Below are 22,997 nucleotides of genomic sequence, written 5' to 3'. Positions count from 1 at the left end.
GGAGAGAGAACATGGGTATCTACCCGATCAGGTGCTTGAGTGCTAGCTCGGGTGGATGGTCGGGTTGAGCATCGGGTTGGGGATGCAAAACGTCCAGCCAACAGTTGGGAATGTGGAACGTCTCCTCTTCCTTGGAAATCGCGAGGTTTGACGGGATCACCTCCGATTCTAGCAGCGGTGGAGGTTAATCTACTCCCCTTCTTTTGGTAAGTCTTCATCTTTGGAGCCATTTTTGAATCCTTGAAAAGAGAAAAAGCTAAACTTCGAGATTAATAGGGTTAGTTTCCAAGAGATTAAAGGCTCTCGATTCCCTTGAGAGAAGAATAGAAAGTAAGAAGGCAAAAAACTTTTAGGGTTGAGAGACTTATCGATTTGTGCTGCTGAGGGAGAAGGGTCCTAGTCACTTTAAATAGAAGAGGGTTAGCTACTTGGGATTCGCCGAGATTGGGCTTGGGGTTGTGGAATTCGGACTCCACTCGCCACCCGAGTAAGAACACGATCAGGCGCGTCGGGTACGGATTCGGGTAGAGCCTCGGGTTCCCTGATGATCATATATTTTGCCATGTTTTCCCTTAGTATATTCACATCTTTTGCATGATTTTCTATCTCATTTGTCCAATATTGCATAGTTTTAGAACAGTTTATGCATTAGAGTAGATTTGCATTGCATTTGCATAGTTTCTTGCATAAACAGGTGATTTTGGATCCTAAGGAGCATGGAAGTGATGCTGAAGCAGATTGGAGCTGTAAAGAGAAGGAAACAAGGGATTTGGAGCTGAAGAATCAAGGTCCGGAAGTCCACTTAACCACCCACTCGACCAAGCACTCGGCCGTGTGCAGAGAAGGACTCAACCGGATGGGAGAAGCAAAAGAAGAAGCCACTCGACCAGCACTCGACCGAGCACCTGGTCGAGTTGACCGAGCCGCCCACTTATTTTGTCTTTTAGAAGTTTTAGGGCTTCCCTTCCTTTTCCTATAAAAGGCCTTGTACCCTGCAGCCACAAAAAGAGTGACCTTTTCGAGTACAATTCTAGACCTAGTATTTACCCTTTTGGGAATTATTCATTTTGCTTTTTATTTTGCTTAGATCGTTTAGGCACTTTTGTTTATTTTCTAAGAAATCTTTGATACTTGTTGGTTTCATAACTTTCAAAGTATTAAGAATTTGAGTTTGATTTCTTCTTCAATATTGTAGATCTTCATCTCATCTTTCTAAAAATGCAAGTTTCATTGATTTCTGGGTTTATGACTTTGTTCATCATGTTCTGTGAATGTGAGTAGTGGTTTAGGATCTTAAGGATGGGTTAAGCTGGATGATGGTTGTGGTTGTTTAGATTGGTCAAGCTTGTTTGTTATAGATCTCTTCTAGGCTAGATATGCTCTATGCTAATCTTATATCTGAGATGGTAAGGTTAGATCTTAAGCTTCTTAGCATCACACCAATGTCTAAGTTGTTAGATAAAGCTAGATCTAGAGATTATCATGAAGCATGCTAATAGATTAGATGTTTTGTTGATTTTTGACTTTAATGATATGTTGTTTAATGCCTGCTTTTATATGATCTTTGCTAGTGAGAGCTAGACTGGGAATATCTTAGCTTGATTGTTATTTCCAAGAGATTGGATCAACTTGTATTAGGAGGTCATTGTCTAGAGATGGCTCATGTTTGATTGAGGTTTGTTGACCAGTTTTAGATAATCATAGCTTGAATCCAGCCCATGAATCCATTCTTAATTAATTGTTGTTTGCTCTGTTTCAATATTTGCTCTGTTTCTGGCATTCGCTCATAAACTCGACCATCCAATCGATCGAGCATCCGATCAAGTGCTTGCTGGAGCTCCTTCTAGAATTCCTGTTTTATGTTCTACATCTTTCTGTTTCATTCCCTGTTTCTTTCTAGTTGCATTTCCTGTTGCATTCATTTAGTTTTTGTTTAATCATGTGGCATCACTTAGTTTGTTTACTATAATTCTTGTTCCTGTTTCATTTCATTATTGCTTTAATCATTCTGCTCATTTTGCATTTAGTACCCTGTTTTTAGTAGGTTTCAATTTGCATTTCTTAATCTTCATTAGGTTGTTAGTGACAAACATCCTTCATATTTGGCTTGACTTAGATGAGTATTCACATCCTGATTGCTTACATCACACTCATTATGGTTTGACATCTCTTATACTACAACTGCATAAGGGTAATTGAAACACCTTCCACCTGATCATCATATCATTCCATCTCTTTCATCATATCATTCACCACACAATATAAGGGAGTTTCAATTTGGCGTCGTTGCCTGTTTGAGTGTTTATTTGTGACATTTAGGATTTATACAAGTCTAAGATTAAGTTCTATTGCTCCTTTAACCATTACTGATTCAAATTTTTCACCTGCTTGGTTGTTTTAGGTCTCAGGTACCAACTCGTCATACAACTCAAGCTACCACTCGACCGTCTGCTGTTCGAGTACCTGATCGAGTCACAACCCGGATATAATTAGTCGTCTCGTCTCAGTCAGTTTGACCTTCACTCGAGCCAGTGCTCGACCGAGTGCATGTTCGAGTACCTGATCGAGTCCGTTGATGCAAACAAGATCCAAGGATAATCAGAATCTTCAGAGGTACCTTGATCACATTAACAGACAACCACGAGATTTGAGACAGCAGAGAACAAGAATCCAACAAGAAAAAGAGAATCAGTTGCTAATGGAGCAACAAAACAATTAGGATCCAAGACCAAAAAACATTGGTGTTGGAGATGCACCAAACACACATAACCAAAGAGCTGGTATTGTGACTCCAAAAGTGGATTGATCTCTATGATTCAAGCAAATAAGTTCCATGGTTTGCCAATGGAAGACCCCCTAGACCATCTTGATGATTTTGACAGGATTTGTAGCCTCACAAGGATAAATGGTGTAAGTGAGGATGTATTCAAATTAAGACTGTTCCGTTTTTCCCTTGGAGATAAAGCGCACTTGTGGGAAAAGACCTTACCAACATGAGCTATTACAACCTGGGATGGTTGCAAGAAAGCCTTCTTAGCTAAGTTTTTCTCAAATGCAAGGACTGCTAGATTGAGGAATGAGATCTCAAGTTTTGCACAGAGAAATAATGAAATTTTTTGTGAGGCATGGGAGAGATTTAAAGGTTTCCAAACTCAGTGTCCCCACCATGGATTCAGCAATGAGTCTTTTCTCAACACCTTATATAGAGGAGTTCTACCTAAGATAAGGATGCTTTTGGACACAACTTCAAATGGAAATTTCCTCAACAAGAATGTAGAAGAAGGATGGGAGCTAATAGAGAATCTAGCACAATTTGATGGGAACTACAATGAGGACTATGACAGAACAGTAAGGTTTGTCTCCAATGATCAAGATGAAAAGTACAAGAAGGAATTGAAGGTTGTTCATGAGAAGTTGGACAAGATTCTACTAAGCCAACAAAAGAACATTCATTTCCTTGCTGAAGAACAAGCTCCAGTTCAAGATGGGGAGAATGAATTTGCAGAAATTTGCTACATGCAAAATCAAGTAGGATTCAAAGCTTACAATCAAGGAGGAGGATTCAAGAACAACAACCTCTCCTATAGAAGCAACAATGTGGCCAATCCTCAAGATCAAGTCTACCCACCTCAACAACCCCAACAACAAAACAACTATGCCCCTAAACAACAACATCAAGGGTTCCAGCCTCAATTGTGTCCCCCACCAGGGTTTCAGACTAACCAAGGCCAAGAACCAGATTTGAGAGCTATGATGCGACAAATGTTGCTTGGGCAAGCAAATGGGCAGATTGAGGATGCAAAGAAGTTTGCTGAGCTGAACCAAAAGATAATCTCTTAGTATAATGATCTCAACATCAAGTTTGAAAGTCTGAACTCTAGAGTGAAGTACATGGAAAGCAACATTGTCTCTACTTCAGCTACAAAGCCTAATCAACTTCCTGGAAAAGCTATTCAAAACCCAAGGGAGTTTACTGCTAAAGCTGTTCATCTGTATGAGGAAGCTGTCACTGAGGACAGTGAAGTTCAAAATGGGGAGGATTCATCATTTATTGAAACCCAGAGTAAAAGATTCACACAACAAACTGAATCCAGAAAAGCACTTGACCTAGTGCTCGACCACACACACGATCGAGTGACTGATCGAGTGACTAGTTGAGTTGCTTCCCCTGAAGCTGTTAAACCTGCTAAGTATATTCCTCCTGCTTATAAACCACCTCTGCCTTTCCCAGGACTTTTCAAGGCACAAAAGCTGAAAGAACTAAGAGAAATCATTGAGAAGAAGGAAGCCATGGCTTTACAAGAAAAGGAAGTAATTGAGAAGAAAGAGGTGATGGCCATTCAACAAGAGGTTATCATTGAGAAGAAAGAGGAAGATAGAGGACTCCCTTTGGAAAAATATGCTCAACATCCTTTCCTCAAGGAAATGCTTCTTGAATTATCCAAGCAAAAAGCTCAAGAACAAGATACCAAGGATTTGAAAGAGATTGGAAAAGCTATTATCCCAACAAAGCTTGAAGATCCACGGTCATTTAACCGACCTTGTTTCATCAGCTATATGCACTTCAACAAGTGTTTATGTAACTTGGGAGCTTCAGTGAGTTTAATGCCATACTCAATTGCTGAGAAGTTGGGGTATGAACATTTTAAGCCCAACAACCTCTATATTGGCCTAGCAGATGGATCAAGGAGGGATGTGGTTGGAGTAATTGAAAATTTTCCAGTCAAGATAGGGGAGGCTAGGATTCCAACTGATTTTGTGATCATGAATATGGATCAAGAGCTAGAAGATCCTGTCATCTTGGGGAGACCATTCTTAGCCACAGTTGGGGCTGTAATTGAAGTTAAGATGGGAACCATCAAGCTCCACCTTGCTAAAGACTTCACTATGAAGTTTGACATCAAGAACTCAACACATCAACCTACTGTTGAAGGTCAGCACTTTGTGGTAGAGAAAAAAGCTAATTGTGAAACTTTTGAGGATGGAGAGGACCTTAGGATTAAAAGTTCAGCACAAACCAAGACTGTTGAAGGGCTCAAAGATTCAGTTCAAAGGCTAACTGATTTAGTGGAGGATCTTCAAGATCAGCTTAACAAGAGGTCTTTGAAGAAGGCAAGACCAAGGCGCAAAATTAAGAAGAAACAAGGTTCATGTGTTAAGAGTGAAGTGATCAAGGAGCAGCTTCACATTGATCAGGTTGTACTAGGGAGGATCTCATCACCTCCTTGGACTCTAAACCAAGCCTGAAAAGGCAATCAAAGTCAAGCTTAGTGACTTTAAACAAGCTCACTAGGGAGGAAGTCCCTAAGGTATCCTTGTAAATATGTTTAAATTTCCTTGTAGTTTTGATTTCTTTTCTTTTATGTTTGTGTTGGACATGCCTTTTTAAGAAAGTGTAGATGGGTTTGGAAAGAATTGGACTTGGAAAAATGGATTCGCAAGCCCACTCGATCGGCCCACAAGAGGTACTCGATCGAGTGGAGAGAGAAGAGAAGTTCGAAATTTGAATTTTGGTCAAGTACTCGACCACGTGCAATCGAGTAGTAGGGTCGAGTGGCAGCAAAAAGTGAGTCAAAGATTCCCAATTCGAATTTGAATGGTATGGACGCTCCACCCTTGTCTCTTTGTCCCCTTAGCCTCTTTATAGAGAGATAAACTCGATCCTATGCTTCTCACACTCCCACATTTTCTTAAAATATTAAAAATCTAGTTTAAAATCTCTCTCAAGTTCATCTTCTTGCTCAAGCTTAGTTCTTTTGGTTTTTTGGTCACTAACCTATTAACTTTGAGCTTTGAGTCTATTCCTTTCAAGTTTTCTTTCAAAATGTCTTCAAGGACCACAAGATCATCTCAAGAAGCCGCTGAACGCTCCTTGAATCGACGTGATGCACAATTAGCATCAAGAAGGCAAGCTGGTGGAGGTACTCGACCACCAAATCGAGCAGCCACTCGACCGAGTGCGGGTTCGAGTAGGCGGTCAAGTGGAGTGCCGAGAAGAAGACATCAGCCAGTTGAGGAGGATCATGAGCAAACTGAAAGTGAGGAAGAGATGCAGTTCACTCTTCAAGAACACATGAGGAGGAACAAAGCAAAAGGAAAGAGGCCAGCTGAAGATCAACAACAAGAGGAAGAAGTTGAGTGTGAAAGTGAAGAAGAAGAAGAAGAAGAAGGAGAAATGGGAGAAGAAGAACACTCATGTGGACTAACTACAAAACAGCTCTATGAAGCCTTCATGAGGATGAGCTTCCAAGGAACAAGATATCCACACAAGGAGACCATGGAGAAGCTGAGAATTGCTGAAGATGTGGAGTTTCTTTTTGAAAAGTGCAACCTAAGCAAGTTCATGAGTTTGTGCATGGAGGGGTATAGAGAAGAGAGCTATGAGTTCTTAGCCACCATCAAGTTTCACTTCTACTCAACAATGGACAAGGAATCTGGACATGGTTGTTGTGATTTCACCATCAAGGGGAAGAAATATGAGCTTTCATTTAAGAAGATAGCAAATATCTTTGGTTTTGAAGTTGGTAGTCAAAGGAATATGATGATTCCAATGGAAGAGCTCTTCTCTGTTCGGGAAACCATTGGAGACAACTACACCTACTCATCCTCCAAGTCCAAGAGCTCAAAGATAAGGAGCCTAGTCCTAAGGTACTTCCACAAGGCACTAGCAAACACTTTCTTTGCTAGAAAAAAGACTGGAAATATGACTGAGGGAGAACTCAAGATGATTGATGCAACACTCAATGGTATCATCCTCCAAGCAAGAAATGACGCCATCATCCTTGGGAGTAGTGTGGAGATTGATCTTGTCATGCTCCTTATTGACCAAATGATATACTATAGAAGTTGGGTGAGCAAGTTGCACAAGAGGGGCTCAACTGGAGTTCTAACCATTGGAGGCATCATCACTCCAATGCTAGTGGCTGCAAAAGTACCACGTAGAGGAGAGCAAGCACAGACAAGATGGATTGACACCAACTACCTCACCTCTACTCTCATTCTAGCCAAGGAGATGCACAATGGGAAGCATCTCTTCAACTTTGAGCTTCCAACACTAGGGAAGACTCAACTTGTTCTACCCAACAAAGAGCTTACAACCATAAATGAAGGGATGAACATTGATTTTTGGCCAGCTGCTGAGTTCTTGTTTGATTGGACAGCCCAAGTGAGAGTGGATGAAGCTGGAGATGTAGAGATGGCTGATGGGGAAGAGCAATTTTATTTAGAAGATTATGAGCCAAGCCCAAGAGATAATAGAGGAGTGAGAGAGACTAGCAAGAGGTTGACACTCCTACAAAAGTGGAACAAGTGGCATGGGAAAAATTTGGACAAACTAAAGAAGAAGATGGGAAGAATGACTAAGTCCATCAAGGTTTTAAAGAAGGAGATTGCTGAATTAAAGAGTGGGAACTCTTCACCATCACCATCTAGCCCTTTGAGGAGGAATAGCTCAACAAGAACATTTTCTAGAGATGAACTAGCAGTGGAACCGGCAAGAGCTTCAATGCAGGAGCCAATTCAGAGGAGAAGAAGGTCAAGTCGCCCAGAACAACAATCGGCAAAGCACTAGACCGACTCACTCGAGCAACCACTCGACCGAGCACCTCCAATGCACTCGGCCGAGCACTTGCCCAGACCTCCATGTGGTTTCCCAGCTCCAGCAGGCTATCCCTTTGGCCAAGCTTACTCTCCCATCCCTCCGCAATACTTCATGGATCCAGCTCTTTTGCAGCAGTACTACCAGCAGTGATGTTCATATATTTTACCCTGTTTTCCCTTAATATATTCACATCTTTTGCATCTTTTGCTATCCTTTTTCACCATATTTGCATAGCTTTTAGGACTGTTCATGCATTAGAGTATAGTTGCATTGCATTTGCATATTTTTCTTGCATAAACAAGTGATTTTGGAGCCTAAGGAGCAAGGAAGCAATGCTGAAGAGGAGTGAAGCTATCAAGAGAAGAAAGCAAGGGAGTTAGAGGTGAAGAATCAAGGTCCGGAGTTCCACTCGACCGTCCACTCGACCGCCCACTCGACCGTGTGCGGAGAAGGACTCGACCGAGTGGAAGGAGCACAAGAAGAGCCAACTCGACCGGTCACTCGACCGAGCACCAGGTCGAGTTGACCGAGCCAACTAGCTATTTTGTCTTTTAGCATTTTTAGGGCTTCCACTACTTTTTCTATAAAAGAGCCTTGTACCCTTCAGCCACCAAGAGAGCCACCTTGGAGAAAATCTAAAAACTTAGTTTTTACCCTTTTGGGAATTTATGCTTTTTGTTTTTTACATTTCTTAGATTTTGTTCTACTTTTAAAGGAGAAAAGAAGAGATTTCTTCATACTTGTTTGTTCAATAACTCTCAAAGTATAAATAATTCGAGTTTGATTCCTTCTTCAATATTGTAGATCTCTGCTTTATCTTTCTAATGATGCAAGTTTCGTTATTTTCTGGGTTTATGACTTTGTTCATCATGTTTAGCATTTGTGAGTAGTTGCTTAGGATCTTGAGGATGGGTTAGGCAGGATTGTGGTTAAGGTTTGTTTAGCTAGGTCAAGCTTGATTGTTATAGATCTCTTCTAGGCTAGATGTACTCTATGCTGATCCTATAACTGAGAGGGTTGCAAGATAAGGCTAGATCTAGAGATTATCATTAGGCATGCTAAGAGATTAGATGTCTTGTTTGATTTTTGACATAAATGATCTGTTGCTTAATGCTTGCTTGTATAAGTTCTTTGCTTTGTGAGAACAAGTCTAGAAATATATGAGCTTGATTGTTTTTGCCATGATAGTGGATTAACATGTTCTAGGAGATCATTGTCTAGAGATTAGCTCAAGTTGATTGAGATTTGTTGACCAAGTTAGATGACCTTAATCATTAGTCCAGCCCATGAATCCCTCCTCAAGACCTTCCTTGTCTATTGATTTCTCAGTCTAAATCATGTTGTTTGGTCGTTGTTTGATTTACTTTTGTCTTGCTTTGTTTTGTTTGCATTGCTTTGTTTCTCGCATTTGTCTGACTCGACCCTGTACTCGATCGCACACTCGATCGAGTGCTTGCTCGAGCTCATCCCCATAATTCTTGTTTATGCTTTGTGTTTGTCCTGTTTCAATTCCTATTTCATTTTAGTTGCTTTTCTGTTACATTCATTTAGTTTCCTGTTCATTATTTGCATTGCATTAGTTTATTACTTTCATTACTATAGTTTCTATTTCTGTTTCATTGCATTGTTGTTTAGATCATCCTGTTCTCTTTACTTTTAGCATCTAGTTTTATAAGGTTTTACATTCTGCATTTTACATTCATCATTAGGTTGTTAGTGACAAACATCCTACATATTTGGCTTGACTTAGACAAATATTCATAACCTGATTGCTTGCATAACACTCATTTAGGATTGACATCTCTTATACTACAACAACATAAGGGAAATTGAAACTCCTTGCATTCCACCTGTTCATCATCACATCACATCATCTCATTCATCATCACCCACCATAAAATGCCAAGTTTCAAGCAGCAAGGCCAACAATTTTTCCCACCACCACCCATTCGGCAACCAACTCGACCACGCCAATCGACCGGGCACTCGACCGAGTACCAGTCGATGGCCATAGTCGAGTTGCCTCCTTCTCCACCTCCAAGTCCACCACAAGACCCCCACTACACATATGAAAGCATGAATGAGGATGTGGACAGTTTCTTCCACAATTCATGAGGTAACATCATCACCTAACCTTTGTAAATACCATTGCATATATACTTTTGTTTTTTTTTAAGTCTTGAATCTTCTCTCAAATTTCTCTTACACAAGGGACTGTGTAATTTAAGTTTGGGGGAGGGTTTGAGATAGTATTTGATGCTGTGTTTTGTTTTCTTATTTCAAATTTTTAGCATAATCATTGAAACTTATATATTTGTGTGGTGAATGATATGATGATCAGGTGGAAGGTGTTTCAATTACCCTTATGCAGTTGTAGTATAAGAGATGTCAAACCATAATGAGTGTGATGCAAGCAATCATGATGTGAATACTCATCTAAGTCAAGCCAAATATGAAGGATGTTTGTCACTAACAACCTAATGAAGATTAAGAAATGCAAAATGAAAACCTACTAAAAATAGGGTACTAAATGCAAAATGAGCAGAATGATTAAAGCAATAATGAAATGAAACAGGAACATGAATTATAGTAAACAAACTAAGTGATGCCACATGATTAAACAAAAACTAAATGAATGCAACAGGAAATGCAACTAGAATGAAACAGGGAATGAAACAGAAAGATGCAGAACATAAAACAGGAACTCTCGAAGGAGCTCGAGCAAGCACTCGATCGGATGCTCGATCGAGTACTAGGTCGAGTGGGTTGAAATCCCAGAACCGAAACAGAGCATAAATAAAACAGAGCAGAACGAAAGTAAAGCAAACAACAGACGATTAAACAGGATTCAAACAGGTTAATCAATAGATAAGGAAGGTCCTAAGGATGGATTCATGGGCTGGATTCAAGCTATGACTATCTAAACTGGTCAACAAACCTCAATCAAACATGAGCTATCTCTAGACAATGATCTCCTAATACAAGTTAATCCAATCTCTTTGCAATAACAATCAAGCTAAGATAATCCCAATCTAGCTCTCACTAGCAAAGTTCATATAAAAGCAGGCAATAAACAACAGATCATTATAGTCAAAAATCAAACAAAACATCTAATCTCTTAGCATGCTTCATGATAATCTTTAGATCTAGCCTTATCTAACAACTTAGACATTGGTGTGATGCTAAGAAGCTTAAGATCTAACCTTACCATCTCAAATATAAGATTAGCATAGAGCATATCTAGCCTAGAAGAGATCTATATCAAACAAGCTTGACCAATCTAAACAACCACAACCATCATCCAGCCTAACCCATCCTTAAAATCCTAAACCACTACTCACAATCACAGAACATGATGAACAAATTCATAAACCTAGAAATCAATGAAACTTGCATTTTTAGAAAGATGAGATGAAGATCTACAATATTGAAGAAGAAATCAAACTCAAATTCTTAATACTTTGAAAATTATGAAACCAACAAGTATCAAAGATTTCTTAGAAAATAAACAAAAATGGCTAAAAGATCTAAGCAAAATAAAAAGCAAAAAGAATAATTCCCAAAAGGATAAATACTAGGTCTAGAATTGTACTCTAAAAGGTATCTCTTTTTGTGGCTGCAGGGTACAAGGTCTTTTATAGGAAAAGGAAGGGAAGCCCTAAAACTTCTAAAAGACAAAATAAGTGGGCGGCTCGGTCAACTCGACCAGGTGCTCGGTCGAGTGCTGGTCGAATGGCTTCTTCTTTTGCTTCTCCCATCCAGTCGAGTCCTTCTCCGCACACGGCCGAGTGCTTGGTCGAGTGGGTGGTCGAGTGGGTGGTCGAGTGGACTACCGGACCTTGATTCTTCAGCACCAAATTCAGTTATAGGGTCGAGTTATGAATAAAAACGTAAACAATCAAAATGCAAAAGCTCCTAAGAATGGGGTAATCGACTCCTAAGTGTTCCTGACCAGTATGGATGTCCTACATGCCTCAAGCAAATATTCCCTAGACAATGAATCTCTAAAGTCTTGTTAAAACACTCTCGTGATAGAATCAATCAACCTTGATCACTCCCCTACCCAACTCTCGTTGGAGAAACATGACCAAGCAGGCAATACAAACCAATTCATTATTGTCAATAAACTCCTTACACATATAATCTCTTAGGCTAAGTGAGTAAATCTCTAGCATTGATTGATTCAAGCATTTAATCTACACCTTTCGGTGGTAAAACACCCTAGATCTAATCTCAACCTCTCGGTCTATTGATAACATTAAGAACACCAATCTTGAAAGGAATTTATAAAACATAAACAATCAAGCTAAGACATCATAACCGATTAAGAACACAAAATCGTCTATCTCATCCCTAGAAACTTTGTTTCACTACTCAGATCTCATTGCAGAAAACATAAAAGCATAGATGAACGAAAATTGCATTGTATTGAAAATAAGATAGAAGTAAAAGAGTACAGAGTAGAAATCTAAAAGAATAGCCAAAGAAATGTAAAATAAATCCTAATAAAGTAGGGAGAGGAGAGGGACTCGACCGATTGGAAGAAGCAGAAGAAGAGGTCACTCGACCAGGCACTCGACCGAGCACATGGTTGATTTGGTCGAGTGACCTCTTCTTCTGCTTCTTCCAATCGGTCGAGTCCCTCTCCTCACACGGTCGAGTGTCTGGTCGAGTGTGGTGGTCGAGTTGACTTCCGGACCTTGGTTCTCTTCTGCTCTAGCTCCTTTATCTGCTCCTCTTGATAGCTCCACTCTCCTTCAGCACTTCTCCATGCTCCTTTGGGTCGTAAATCACCTGATTATGCAAGAAACAATGCAATGCAATGCAAACCTACTCTAATGCATAAACAGTCCTAAAATTACTCAATAATGGCTAAACAAGTTAGTAAATCATGTCAAAAGGTGTAAATAAACTAAGGTAAAACAAGGTGAAATATATGAATATCAACACCCCTAAAACTTAGTCTATGCTTACCCTCAAGCAAATAAATAAGACATAGGTAGAGAAGTGAGGTTTAAAAGTGGGATCTCAGCATCTAAAGCTTGGTAATAAACTAGCTAGAATCAATGTCCAAGTTACTAGTACCATGATGCAAGGTGAATGAGCTGTACTTAAAGATTTTAGACAAGTTTTTCACAACCTTAACTGATTCAAGCCTTAGACTTCCACATGCATTCAAATCAACCATTTCCTTTAACATTCATTAAACAAGAACATGAATCAACTTATGCAATTCTTAAACTCATTTGGCTTGGTAGTAAAAGGTTTAGAGACAATGATGGTCTCTCTTTAGAGTGGGGCTTATCAATATCAAGGTTCTCTCATAAAAATGGATTGAGCTTTAGAAGAAGGCTAAAGGTAAGAACACTTAGACACATACAAGAACAAAATCTTGTCTACCCAAAGGTACCCAAAGTGTATGATCCTAACATTCTAATCCCAAATAATCTTATCTCTACCCTTTAACTTCACCTCTTCTCAAATACACTTTTCTCTTTTGTTTTTAAGCCTTAGGAGAGGTTTCTTATTTGAATTCTATATTGGAAAGGAGGTTTTTTTCTTTTTGCTATGGTTCCCTTTTCTTCTTATTTCTCAAGACATTAAAGCTTTTTGCTAGACTCTTCTTTTCTTTCTTTCTTTTCTTTGACTAGAACCATCTTTTATTTAATTTAGACTTCCCCATTCTTTCACTAGAGCTTAAATTTTCTTAAACACATTCATCTCCTAAAGACTCTCACCTTTTCTTTTTCTTTTCCCTCTTTTCTTTTCTTTTTCTAACAAACCACGTCCCAAACCCAGAAATTAAACCACCTAGTCCTATCTAGTTTGAAAATTGCAAACTAGAACTACACAAGGCTTTATTCCTGTCAGCTCAAACCTAGCACTTTCTACCAAGCTCAATCCCAAAAAAGCCTCACACACACAAGAATAAACATGGCTTGCAAGAAAGGTTGGTTAAGGGTAGGGAAAACTGATTTTAATGATGAAATCAGCTACTTAGATAAATCTTGAAACGAAGCTCCGATTGATCTGAGACCACCGGCATTGGAAAGATAACTCGATTTCCTACAACTTTCATGAAGAATGCGGAAGCTGAATCGCAACGGAAGATCCTCATTCGAATCGATCTTTAAGGAGCTCGTTATGAATCTGACCCAGTACTCGACCGTGTGCTTGGTCGAGTGGCGTGGTCGAGTGCCTTCTTTTCCCTTCCTGATGCTTCCAATCTTCTTGTTTAGCTCCAGAAATAACACCAAGTCTTTCCTTAGCCTTTTAAGCTCCATAACACCTAATAATACTCCAAATGCACAAATGTATGCAATGCATGCTTCTAAACATCCTAAGTGCATATTTGGACAGAAATGGCTATACAAATTAAAGAATCACTTCTATATGATGCAAAACATGAACTAAACAATGCCTAAAATATGGTAAAATATAGTGACGTCAGGGGATCGAGTTCATCACCTTCTTCGTGCCTAACAAGGAATACCGATTCACCTTCAAGGAGATGGAGGAGCTATATGGTTTCAAGGCTGGTAGTGGAGAAAACATGGAGGTAAGCAAGGAGGAGATGAGATCCCTATGGCTTACAATAGGAGATAAGCTTCCCTACAAATCCACAAGCTCCAAATCTGCTCAAATTAGGAGTCCTGTGAATGATCATGAGCTCCAGCTGCTAGATATAGCCATGTGTCGGATTTTGGTTAATACTAGAGATGGTAGACCACTAGTAGGGAATGTTGCGGACACTAGCTTGGTTTTTGTGCTGCTTGACCAGTTTTTGTATCTGAAATCCTGGGCAATAAAAACTGAGAGGCGGGAAGGATCCGGAGAGATCTCCACAGGAGGTTTAGTTACTCCAATTTTGGTAGCCTGCGATGTGCCCCTGGAGGGAGTGGTACATGAGCCGAGATGGCTAGACATCGACTACCTCACATTGGCAAGATTCTTGGCTTATGAGAAGCCAAATGATAGGTTGCTCTTCAAGTTCGTTCATCCAGCAGTTGGAGCTACTTAAATGATTCTGCCAAACATCGTGTGCACAAAAATCCGGCTAGGGGAGAACATAGACTTCATACCACCATTGGAGGAATCCGAAGCTGAAGAGAGAGAGCCAACAGGGCAAGGACAAGGAGATGATTCAAAGGACTATAATTTTGAGGAGTATGTTTGCTCTCTGAAGCAATCAGTTGGGGTGAGAGAAGCTCACAAGAGGATCGGGTGGTTGAAGAGGATGAACAAGTTCCTGGTAAGGAAAGTGAAGGATCTTACCGGCACAGTGAAGGTGATGGGAGGACAGATCAGGGAGTTGCAAGACAAGGCAAGTTGTGCCTCAGCTCCTACTTCAGCATATGCACCCACATGGATGGGGAGGAGCGGACCACTAGGAGGACCCAGAGGTTTGGCACCTGCAGAGCCTCATAGGGCATCATCATACGAGCCACATACAGAGGAGGCTGTTACCAGACCTGATAGGTCACGAAGAAGCCACTCAGATGCCTATCTGACACCACACCCGATGGGGTACACGATCCCCTATCCGATGCCACCATCGAACACACATTACGAAGACCACTCAAGTACCCTCCCTCTGCCTTACCAGATGCCGTACACTATGCCATACCCGATGCATCCTACGAGCAGCTACATGGGTGACCATTTTGGCCCATTACCACCATACCTATTTTATTACCCGATACCCTATCTGGTGAGCTACGTGATGCCTTACTCGAGCAACCCCTCGGATCGGGTAAGGCATATGCATCCACATGGATGGGGAGGAGCGGACCACTAGGAGGAACCAGAGGTTTCACACCTGCAGAGCCTCATAGGGCATCATCATACGAGCCACAGACAGAGGAGGTTGTTACCAGACCTAATAGGTCACAAAGAAGCCACACAGATGCCTATCCTACACCACACCCAACGGGGTACACGATCCCCTATCCGATGCCACCATCGAGCATACATTCGGGTGACCACTCAGGTACCTTCCCTCTGTCTTACCAGATGTCGTACACTATGCCATACCTGATGCAACCTACGAGCAGCTACACAGGTGATCGTTCTGGCCCATTACCACCATACCCATCGTATTACCTGATACCCCACCCGGTGAGCTGGTCCGAGCAGGTCGTCCGTGCACATAACCGAACTTTCTGACGAGCAAATCTTGGCACATGTTGAAGCCGGTGACGATCCTAGGTACACCTTGGCATGCATGGAGGCTACCACAACCTCCTTCTTCACCAACCCATGAGGTACCACTTTCATCCAAACCATTGTTTATACCATTGCATTTTGTTTTATTTTCTTTGTGTGATTCTCATATTTCTTTTTCAGACTTTTAATAACAAAAGAGATTGTATAATTCAAGTTTTGGGGAGGGTCTGAGAATGTATTTAACATTGTGTTTTATTTTCTTATTTTCTTATTTCAAACTTTTGCATACTAGTTTTATTAATTTGAGTCTGCATCTATTTGCATAAAAAACCCAAAAATTTTATAAATTTTATTAAAAAAAAAAAGAGTGTTAATGTAGTTGCATTTACATATTATGATTGAGTCTAGATTGCTTCATATAGGATTGTTGCATATGCATTTTAGGGGACAATGATTAAAAGCACCTTGTTTAAAGTCCAACCTTAGGATTGAAGTTATAGCCCTTAATCACAGTTCATTGTTGCTAGATCGATCTTTGGAAAAAAATTGAAAAATCTTTGTTTTAAAACCTTGTGTCTTTTGAAAGCTTCTTCCACTTGTGTAAAACTTGCTTGAACATCGCATCATCTCTATATTATTAGACTTAACCTTAACTTAAATTATCTTGCTTATGGAATTTGAATGCTTGCTCATGGTAACTCTAAACTCGGGTTAACACTCCAATTTTTTCGTTTAACCCGAATTGTTTTCCCTACCCTTAAGCCCAAACCTTTCTTTCAAGTCTTGTTGTGAATTGTTGAGTGAGGCCTTTTCATTGTGCTATAGATTGTGAAACCTTGAGAGTATTGAGAACGGCAAAGAACTGGCTCTTGTTTTAGCTAAGTTTAGAATCATTTGGACTAGCTAATAGAATAAGTTTTGAAAGATAGGTGGTTAGCATGTTTATTTGGGGTTGGGTTGAGGAATAAAAAGAAAGAAAAGTAAAGAAGAGAGTCCCTAAGGTTGAGTTTAATTAGCTCTAAGTCTCTAAGTGAAAAAAAAAAGATAAGAGAGAAAGATCTTGCTATAGTCTCCTAGAAAGAAAAAAAAAAAAAAGAGAAAGCAAAAAAAATGGGAGTTTAGCAAAGTAAGAAAAAGAAAAAAAAATTTAAGAGAGCTAGATGTTTAAAGTTAAAACCTTGGGACTATAAAAAAGAGAGTTTAAATCAAGGTTGTGGGCAGTTTTACTCTAGGGTGTTTGATAAAAAAGGAAAATGAATGACAAAAGGGTAGATTATCAAGAGTTGAGTTTTGTATGCCCTAATTGTTCTCAATCTTAGATATTTTCACAACTTTATAACATTTCTTCTTTTGAGAGTAAGCCACCCAAATATATTGTTTGAAAACTACCTACCCAAAAAGCCTTACCCTTGAGACCGATTGAGCTTGATTCACTTCCCATTTGCAAGAATTCGCCAAACACTTTAATTAATGTGAAAGAGATATTCTTTGGAATTGCAAGTCTTTACTGATAGTTGGAGGATGAATTAGATCGATGCATTGCAATAAGCAAGGAAAAATATTTGTAAGTATGTGGATAGATTTTAGCACCGTTAAACTATCTTTAAGGACTATAGCTTGAATCCTTTGCTTAGCACAAAAAGGTTATGAGTCCCCAATTTTTTTACCTCATCCTCCTACTATTTAAGTTTGGATGTCTGATAACTCTCTAATTTACATGTTTTAAACACCTTTTTTTGTCCATATTTTGCATTATATACATTCTAACCTTAACATTTTTAGGTCCTTTACTGTAGGAATTTGCATTTAGGCCATTTAGGGTGCTGCATTGTTGCATTTGTGCATTTTGATAAAAACAGGTGCTTTATAGCCTAAAATGGGGAAAAGGTCAAACTCGAGCATATACCCGAAGGAGCAGTTGTGCAAGAAGAACAGTCTGAACCTCAACCCGATCAAAAAGGATCTAAGAGCAGGAAGAACAACCCGAAGACCTACCCGAGGAGCTACCCAACTTGAACCTCGTGCACCACCTCGAGCAGACCCTCGGCAGGACTGAGCAGCTAGGTTAAAAGGGTTTCCATATATAAACCCCCCTCTTCTCCCTCTCGGCCTAACACGCTGTAGACACTCAAACCAGAGAGCGAGAGGTTCTTAGAGAGATCTTGAGCGACTCAAACACTTTTTCCACTTTGTTAGGATTCGATTTCGTTTCTTTTACTATTCCTTTTAGTTTTGATTCTGCACTCTACTACTTTTATCTTATTTTCAATACAATGCAATTTTCATTCATTTGCATTTTTATGCTTTCTACCATGAGATCTGAGTAGTGAAATAAAGTTTCTAGGATGGGATAGACAAATATGTGTTCTTGATCGGTTAGGATGTCTTAGCTTGAATGTTTATTTTATATAAATTTCCTTCTAGATTGATGTTCTTAATCCTATTTTCAGACCGACAGGTTGAGACTAGATCTAGGGTGTTTTGCCATCGAGAGATGTTGTTGAAATGCTTGAATCAATCAATGCTAGAGATTTACTCACTTAGCCTAAGAGATTAGACGTGTAAGGAGTTTATTGACAATAATGAATCGGTTTGTAATGCCTGCTTGGTCATGTTTTTCCAACGAGAGTTGGGTAGGGGAGTGATCAAGGTTGATTGTTTCTATCACGAGAGTGTTTTAACAAGATTTAAGATATTTCTTGTCTAGGAAATATTTTATTGAGGCATGTAGGACATCCCAAATTGGTCAGGAACACTTAGGAGTCGATTATCCCATCCTTAGGAGCTTTCGCATCTTGATTGTTTAGCTTTTTATTCTTAACTCGACCCCTTACCCGAACTGGTACTCGATCACCAGCTTCGTGTATATCTTCGAGCTATTCATACTCGTGTGGTTCTTATTCCTTTATTTACTTTTGATTATTTTAGGTTGTTAGATAAAACCCACATTATTGCTTGGCTTGACTTGCATTGTTCTAATCATATCTCATTTGCTAGCAATACAGCCATTTGGATTGATAACCCTTTGTACTACAAATGCATAGGGAATTGATACCTTGGGTGAAAAATCCTCTTATCACTAACCAACGGGATTCCGACAAGATAATATGATCCTATGCTTGCAAAACCTCCTATATGTTGACACTCTATTCCTCTTGCAACCCCCTGAAGCGGAAATTTTAGAATTAAACCTACGGTTCTTGGGTTTTAAGTAACAAAGTATAATCATCTTACCTGAGAGCCCCGCAAGAAAGTTGTTAACTAAAATGGATAGGCAGAGAATGGGTGTGATTTGGGTTGCATAGTTCATTGTTGTTTAGAACTGATTTTAAGTTGCTGCCTACCTCAATTATTGTTTTATGACAAATGCTCATTTAATGGTTTATGACGTTTATTTTTATTTCCGTTGGTTATTGTTGATGGTTTGATGGCATGTTCTAATTGGTAAAATTGATTAGTAATGATAGGGTTATTAATTGATTGATTTTTTTTATTAAAAAGAGTCGTATGTTTAACATATGTCACCGTCATGATATTCAGAAGACAATCAAAAGAGATTCGACAGGTAAAGCCCTTGTCCTATATTTTTAAGTTTTCCCATCCCTCGAATAAAGTGATAATGAATTCGTATCAATACAATAAAAGTACAATGTGTTGCTCTCCTTGTCTGACACATCAGTTTTGTATTGAAGGAGAGACTGACGCATCAATTAAAATGGCTAGCCTATCAAATTAAAACAATTAATACATGTCAGCTTTTTATTCCTAGGTGGACACATATTTTTTTTGTTTTCATTGTTAAAATTGATAGATTTAATAGTCGATTTATTCTTCTTCTTCCTATCGATCGGATTCCGCTTAATTGTTCAAATACTTTTGGGAATATTTGATTGTTTGATTTATAGATCCCGATTAGCAGTCCGATTTCAGGTACTTTTGTGATTTTGGGTTTGGTTTTGGTGTCACATATGATTCACCGATTCTCTAGAGCTCTCAGGATTTCACTCACGTAGCTAGCTTCATAAAGCTATCATGGTGGCTCACGGTTGCAACTTCTTCGGTTGCGTCAGTTAAGCTTATGTGGTGAGATCCGGTGTCTTAGTTTGGTGGGATTAACGAAATCCGCAACGATCTCCGGTGGTTAGGTTAGCTCCTTTGGATTCAAAGACCTATTCGTCTCTCAGTTCAATACATTGTTCGATTTCAATCTCAAATGCTTCACTTGTGAAATTGCGAGATTAAAATTTAAAATTTAAGTCGAATTGTTTAAAATTTTACTGTTTCTAATTTTGATTCTAACAAGGATTAGTTTTCGTTAAGGATATGCAATGGATTATCGTAGCCATTTTGGATTGGATCTAAGTTTGTCTCCGATTGGAGAATTTTGTTGTTTTTTGATTAAATAGCTTGACATAACAAGGATTCTTTTCTTCATGATGAATTTTGAGATACAGGTTTTTGATTACAAATGTTCCTATGTGGGTTTTGTTGCTCTCTATGGCTCTACGATGTCCATTAATGGTGGAACTTTCGGAGAGTAGATGTTTTTTTTTTGTAATCTTTTTGCTAAATAGAGATAAAATTTATTTTTGCTAAAGTCTAATTTTTGTAATTTTTATTTTTACTTTGTAATATAATCTTTTGTGTTGTGAGTTCACATAATTTAATAAATTATGATATTTATAATATATCCATTTATCTAAAAACTGATCAATTATAAATTAGATATAATTAAAAAGTAATGTATAAATACAGAATACTGTGTAAATACATAAATACTATAAATACATAAAAATTATCTACTTATTACAATATGTACATATATATAACCTGTTGTTAAAAATATGCTATGGATAATGAAATAAATAGTAGATTTATTTTTGTTATTAAATAAATAACAATCGCAAAAGAAAAAGTGCTATTATTAATACAATAGTAATAGCACGGAAGAAAACCTCTATCTAAAGTACCAGAGTTATCGTTGCGGGTGATCTCATAGCATTTGTATTAACACTATCACATTGTTAGATAGCGTCTTTCACGCACTATTAATATCCTATTTTCATGTGTGATGAAATTTGAGACTTGGTGGCTTTATTTCTGGGTTTTGGTTTGAGGTGGCTTTCATGGAAAATAGACTAGGTAACTCCAATGGAGTGAGAATTTCGAAGAAATCTTAAGACTCTCTATAAATCTTAAGACGCTCTATCAGTCTAGCATTTTCAAGGATTCAGTTAATAAGAGCTTTAAAAGAAAAAATAGGTATGGGGATAATGGTGATCAGTTGAAGCAGGACAAGAAATGAGAAAATTATGGATAAGGTGTGCAAGTGGCACCACCATATTGCACAATTTGGAGGACTCCCAGCTGGGGTTGGACGAGAAATTATGTGACAGTAATGGACTTCAAGGGATTTCTGTTGGCTTGTGCTATTCGTTCTTGATCGATTAGTTGGTCTGTACATATGAAATCTATAATTGACCTATACATTCAAATATACATTCAAATATACATTCAAATATACATTTAATTTTATTGGTTTTATGAAAACTGAACATTTTTGGATTCACTATATTTACATCCAAAATCTTCAGTATTGTTTTAGTAATAGAAGAATATCATTTTGAAGTCAAAGAAACAAAACTTATTTTTAGGGTAATAAATTTTAAAATATATTCGAAAAGAAAATTTATGAAATCAAAAACTCAAGTCTCATATGATGATGTAAATAATAATAACAAAAAATAGCATTGAAATTATAAAAAAATTATGAAAATTGATTCTCAACAACATATATTAATTAAATTATAAAATGGAAAAAAAATAAAATAAAAAATCATCTCTGCGGCGTAGCGCGGGTTCAACCTAGTGTGACTTAATACTACAAAATCATAGTCAGGAATTTATTTATTCAGTTTATTAAGCGTCTAGGTTACATTAATCTCATAGTATTATAGATTTACTCTATTATCTTCAGCGTAAGGTATTCAAAGAGAGGATATGCTGGAACAGGAAAAGTTGAAAAAGGAAAGAAGCATGCATCTAAAAAAAGGACGAAGATCACATACATGTATATATGTACTTGAAAATCAATAACTATTTGGTAACCTAAGATTCTTCTATATATTATTGATCCTAATAACAAATGTATCATTTTAATCACATGTAATTAACATTTGTATATCATGATGATTTAGGCCCGAAGAGAAGTATAGCAAAAATCTTTTACATCTCAACAAAGACATTATTTTTAATACAAAACAAAAATGAAAAAAAGTTTCCTTGTTTGGTCCTAGATTCTTAATGCAATTTATATAAATACATGGCTAAAAAAGATGTCAATCAAAGGTCCTCAAACTCGAACCTATAATTACTGACCCGTTTAGCTGGCCATCTCACATCATTAATTTCTTCAAACATCTCATTGTCATCATCTAAGACAGGAAAAAGAGATTCCGGTAGACTCCAATCAAGCGAGGTTGAGATCATACTCTCCTTCATCCATGGGAACTCGAAAACTCCAAAATTATCCTCATTAATCCCACTTCTCTTCTCTTCCATCTTGTTTTCTACATTGTTGTCTCTTGCGTGTTGCCTTTTCTTGTCCTTCTTTGTATGCTCCTCAATTTTCTTGCGTTTATGGCTTGTAGATGCACTCTCCATTGTTCAAAACATTAAGATGATGAGATTTGAATTGAATTGAGAATTAAATTTATAAATGGGAATGAAAAGTGGGAGGGGAGGAGAGGGAGTCACGCCTTCTTACCCGTACTTATCTGTCATTTAGCATTCTAAAAGCAAAACAACCAAATCCTTTTGTGTTGTTTTCGTGTTTTCCTTCTTTTACGTTATCATTCCTCTCTCTCCAAACCACATAAGCAAATTAAAAAACGTATTGAGGAAGGATGATGTGGACATTTAAAAGCAAACGACTATTTTTAGCATTTATTTTACGTCACTGCCCTCCAAATACTGAACATAACTTATGATAACTAAGTGAAAGTAAAAGACAAAATATTTTTAACTAATATGATAATTAAGTTTCTTTACAACAAATGTTGTTCCATTTATAATAATGATTATCAATTTTAATGTCACAAACTTAATTAACATGAAACCATAACAACCTTACATTTTTCTTAATCAAATCTCACAAACTACAACCTCACATTTTTCTCCATAAACATATCATTTTAATGAATTGTTTTGGTTAAGACAATTTGATTCAAAG

At 38.2% G+C, this 22,997-nt stretch overlaps 1 protein-coding gene and 1 non-coding gene across 2 annotated transcripts; both read right to left on the bottom strand.

Annotated features, from left to right (window-relative positions):
- Positions 1–3,066: 3,066 nt before the first annotated feature.
- LOC147941198 (small nucleolar RNA R71) lies at positions 3,067–3,173 on the bottom strand. Its single transcript, XR_015562929.1, has one exon. It is a non-coding gene; the product is annotated as a small nucleolar RNA R71 (small nucleolar RNA).
- An 18,935-nt stretch (positions 3,174–22,108) lies between these two features.
- On the bottom strand, positions 22,109–22,429 carry LOC147941197 (uncharacterized). The gene has a single exon (XM_087458417.1). The coding sequence runs from the start codon at positions 22,427–22,429 to the stop codon at positions 22,109–22,111; it is 321 nt and encodes a 106-aa protein (XP_087314543.1).
- Positions 22,430–22,997: the final 568 nt, after the last annotated feature.

The sequence above is a fragment of the Camelina sativa genome, chromosome 7 (assembly GCF_030686135.1).
Source record: "Camelina sativa cultivar CO46 ecotype springtype chromosome 7, ASM3068613v1".
Taxonomy (NCBI): domain Eukaryota; kingdom Viridiplantae; phylum Streptophyta; class Magnoliopsida; order Brassicales; family Brassicaceae; genus Camelina; species Camelina sativa.
This window is presented reverse-complemented; position numbering and strand designations above follow the sequence as displayed.

What these genes read in the sequence shown, in the direction of transcription:
- LOC147941197 (XM_087458417.1), bottom strand. Translation starts at nt 22,429, where the DNA reads ATGGAGAGTGCATCTACAAGCCATAAACGCAAGAAAATTGAGGAGCAT.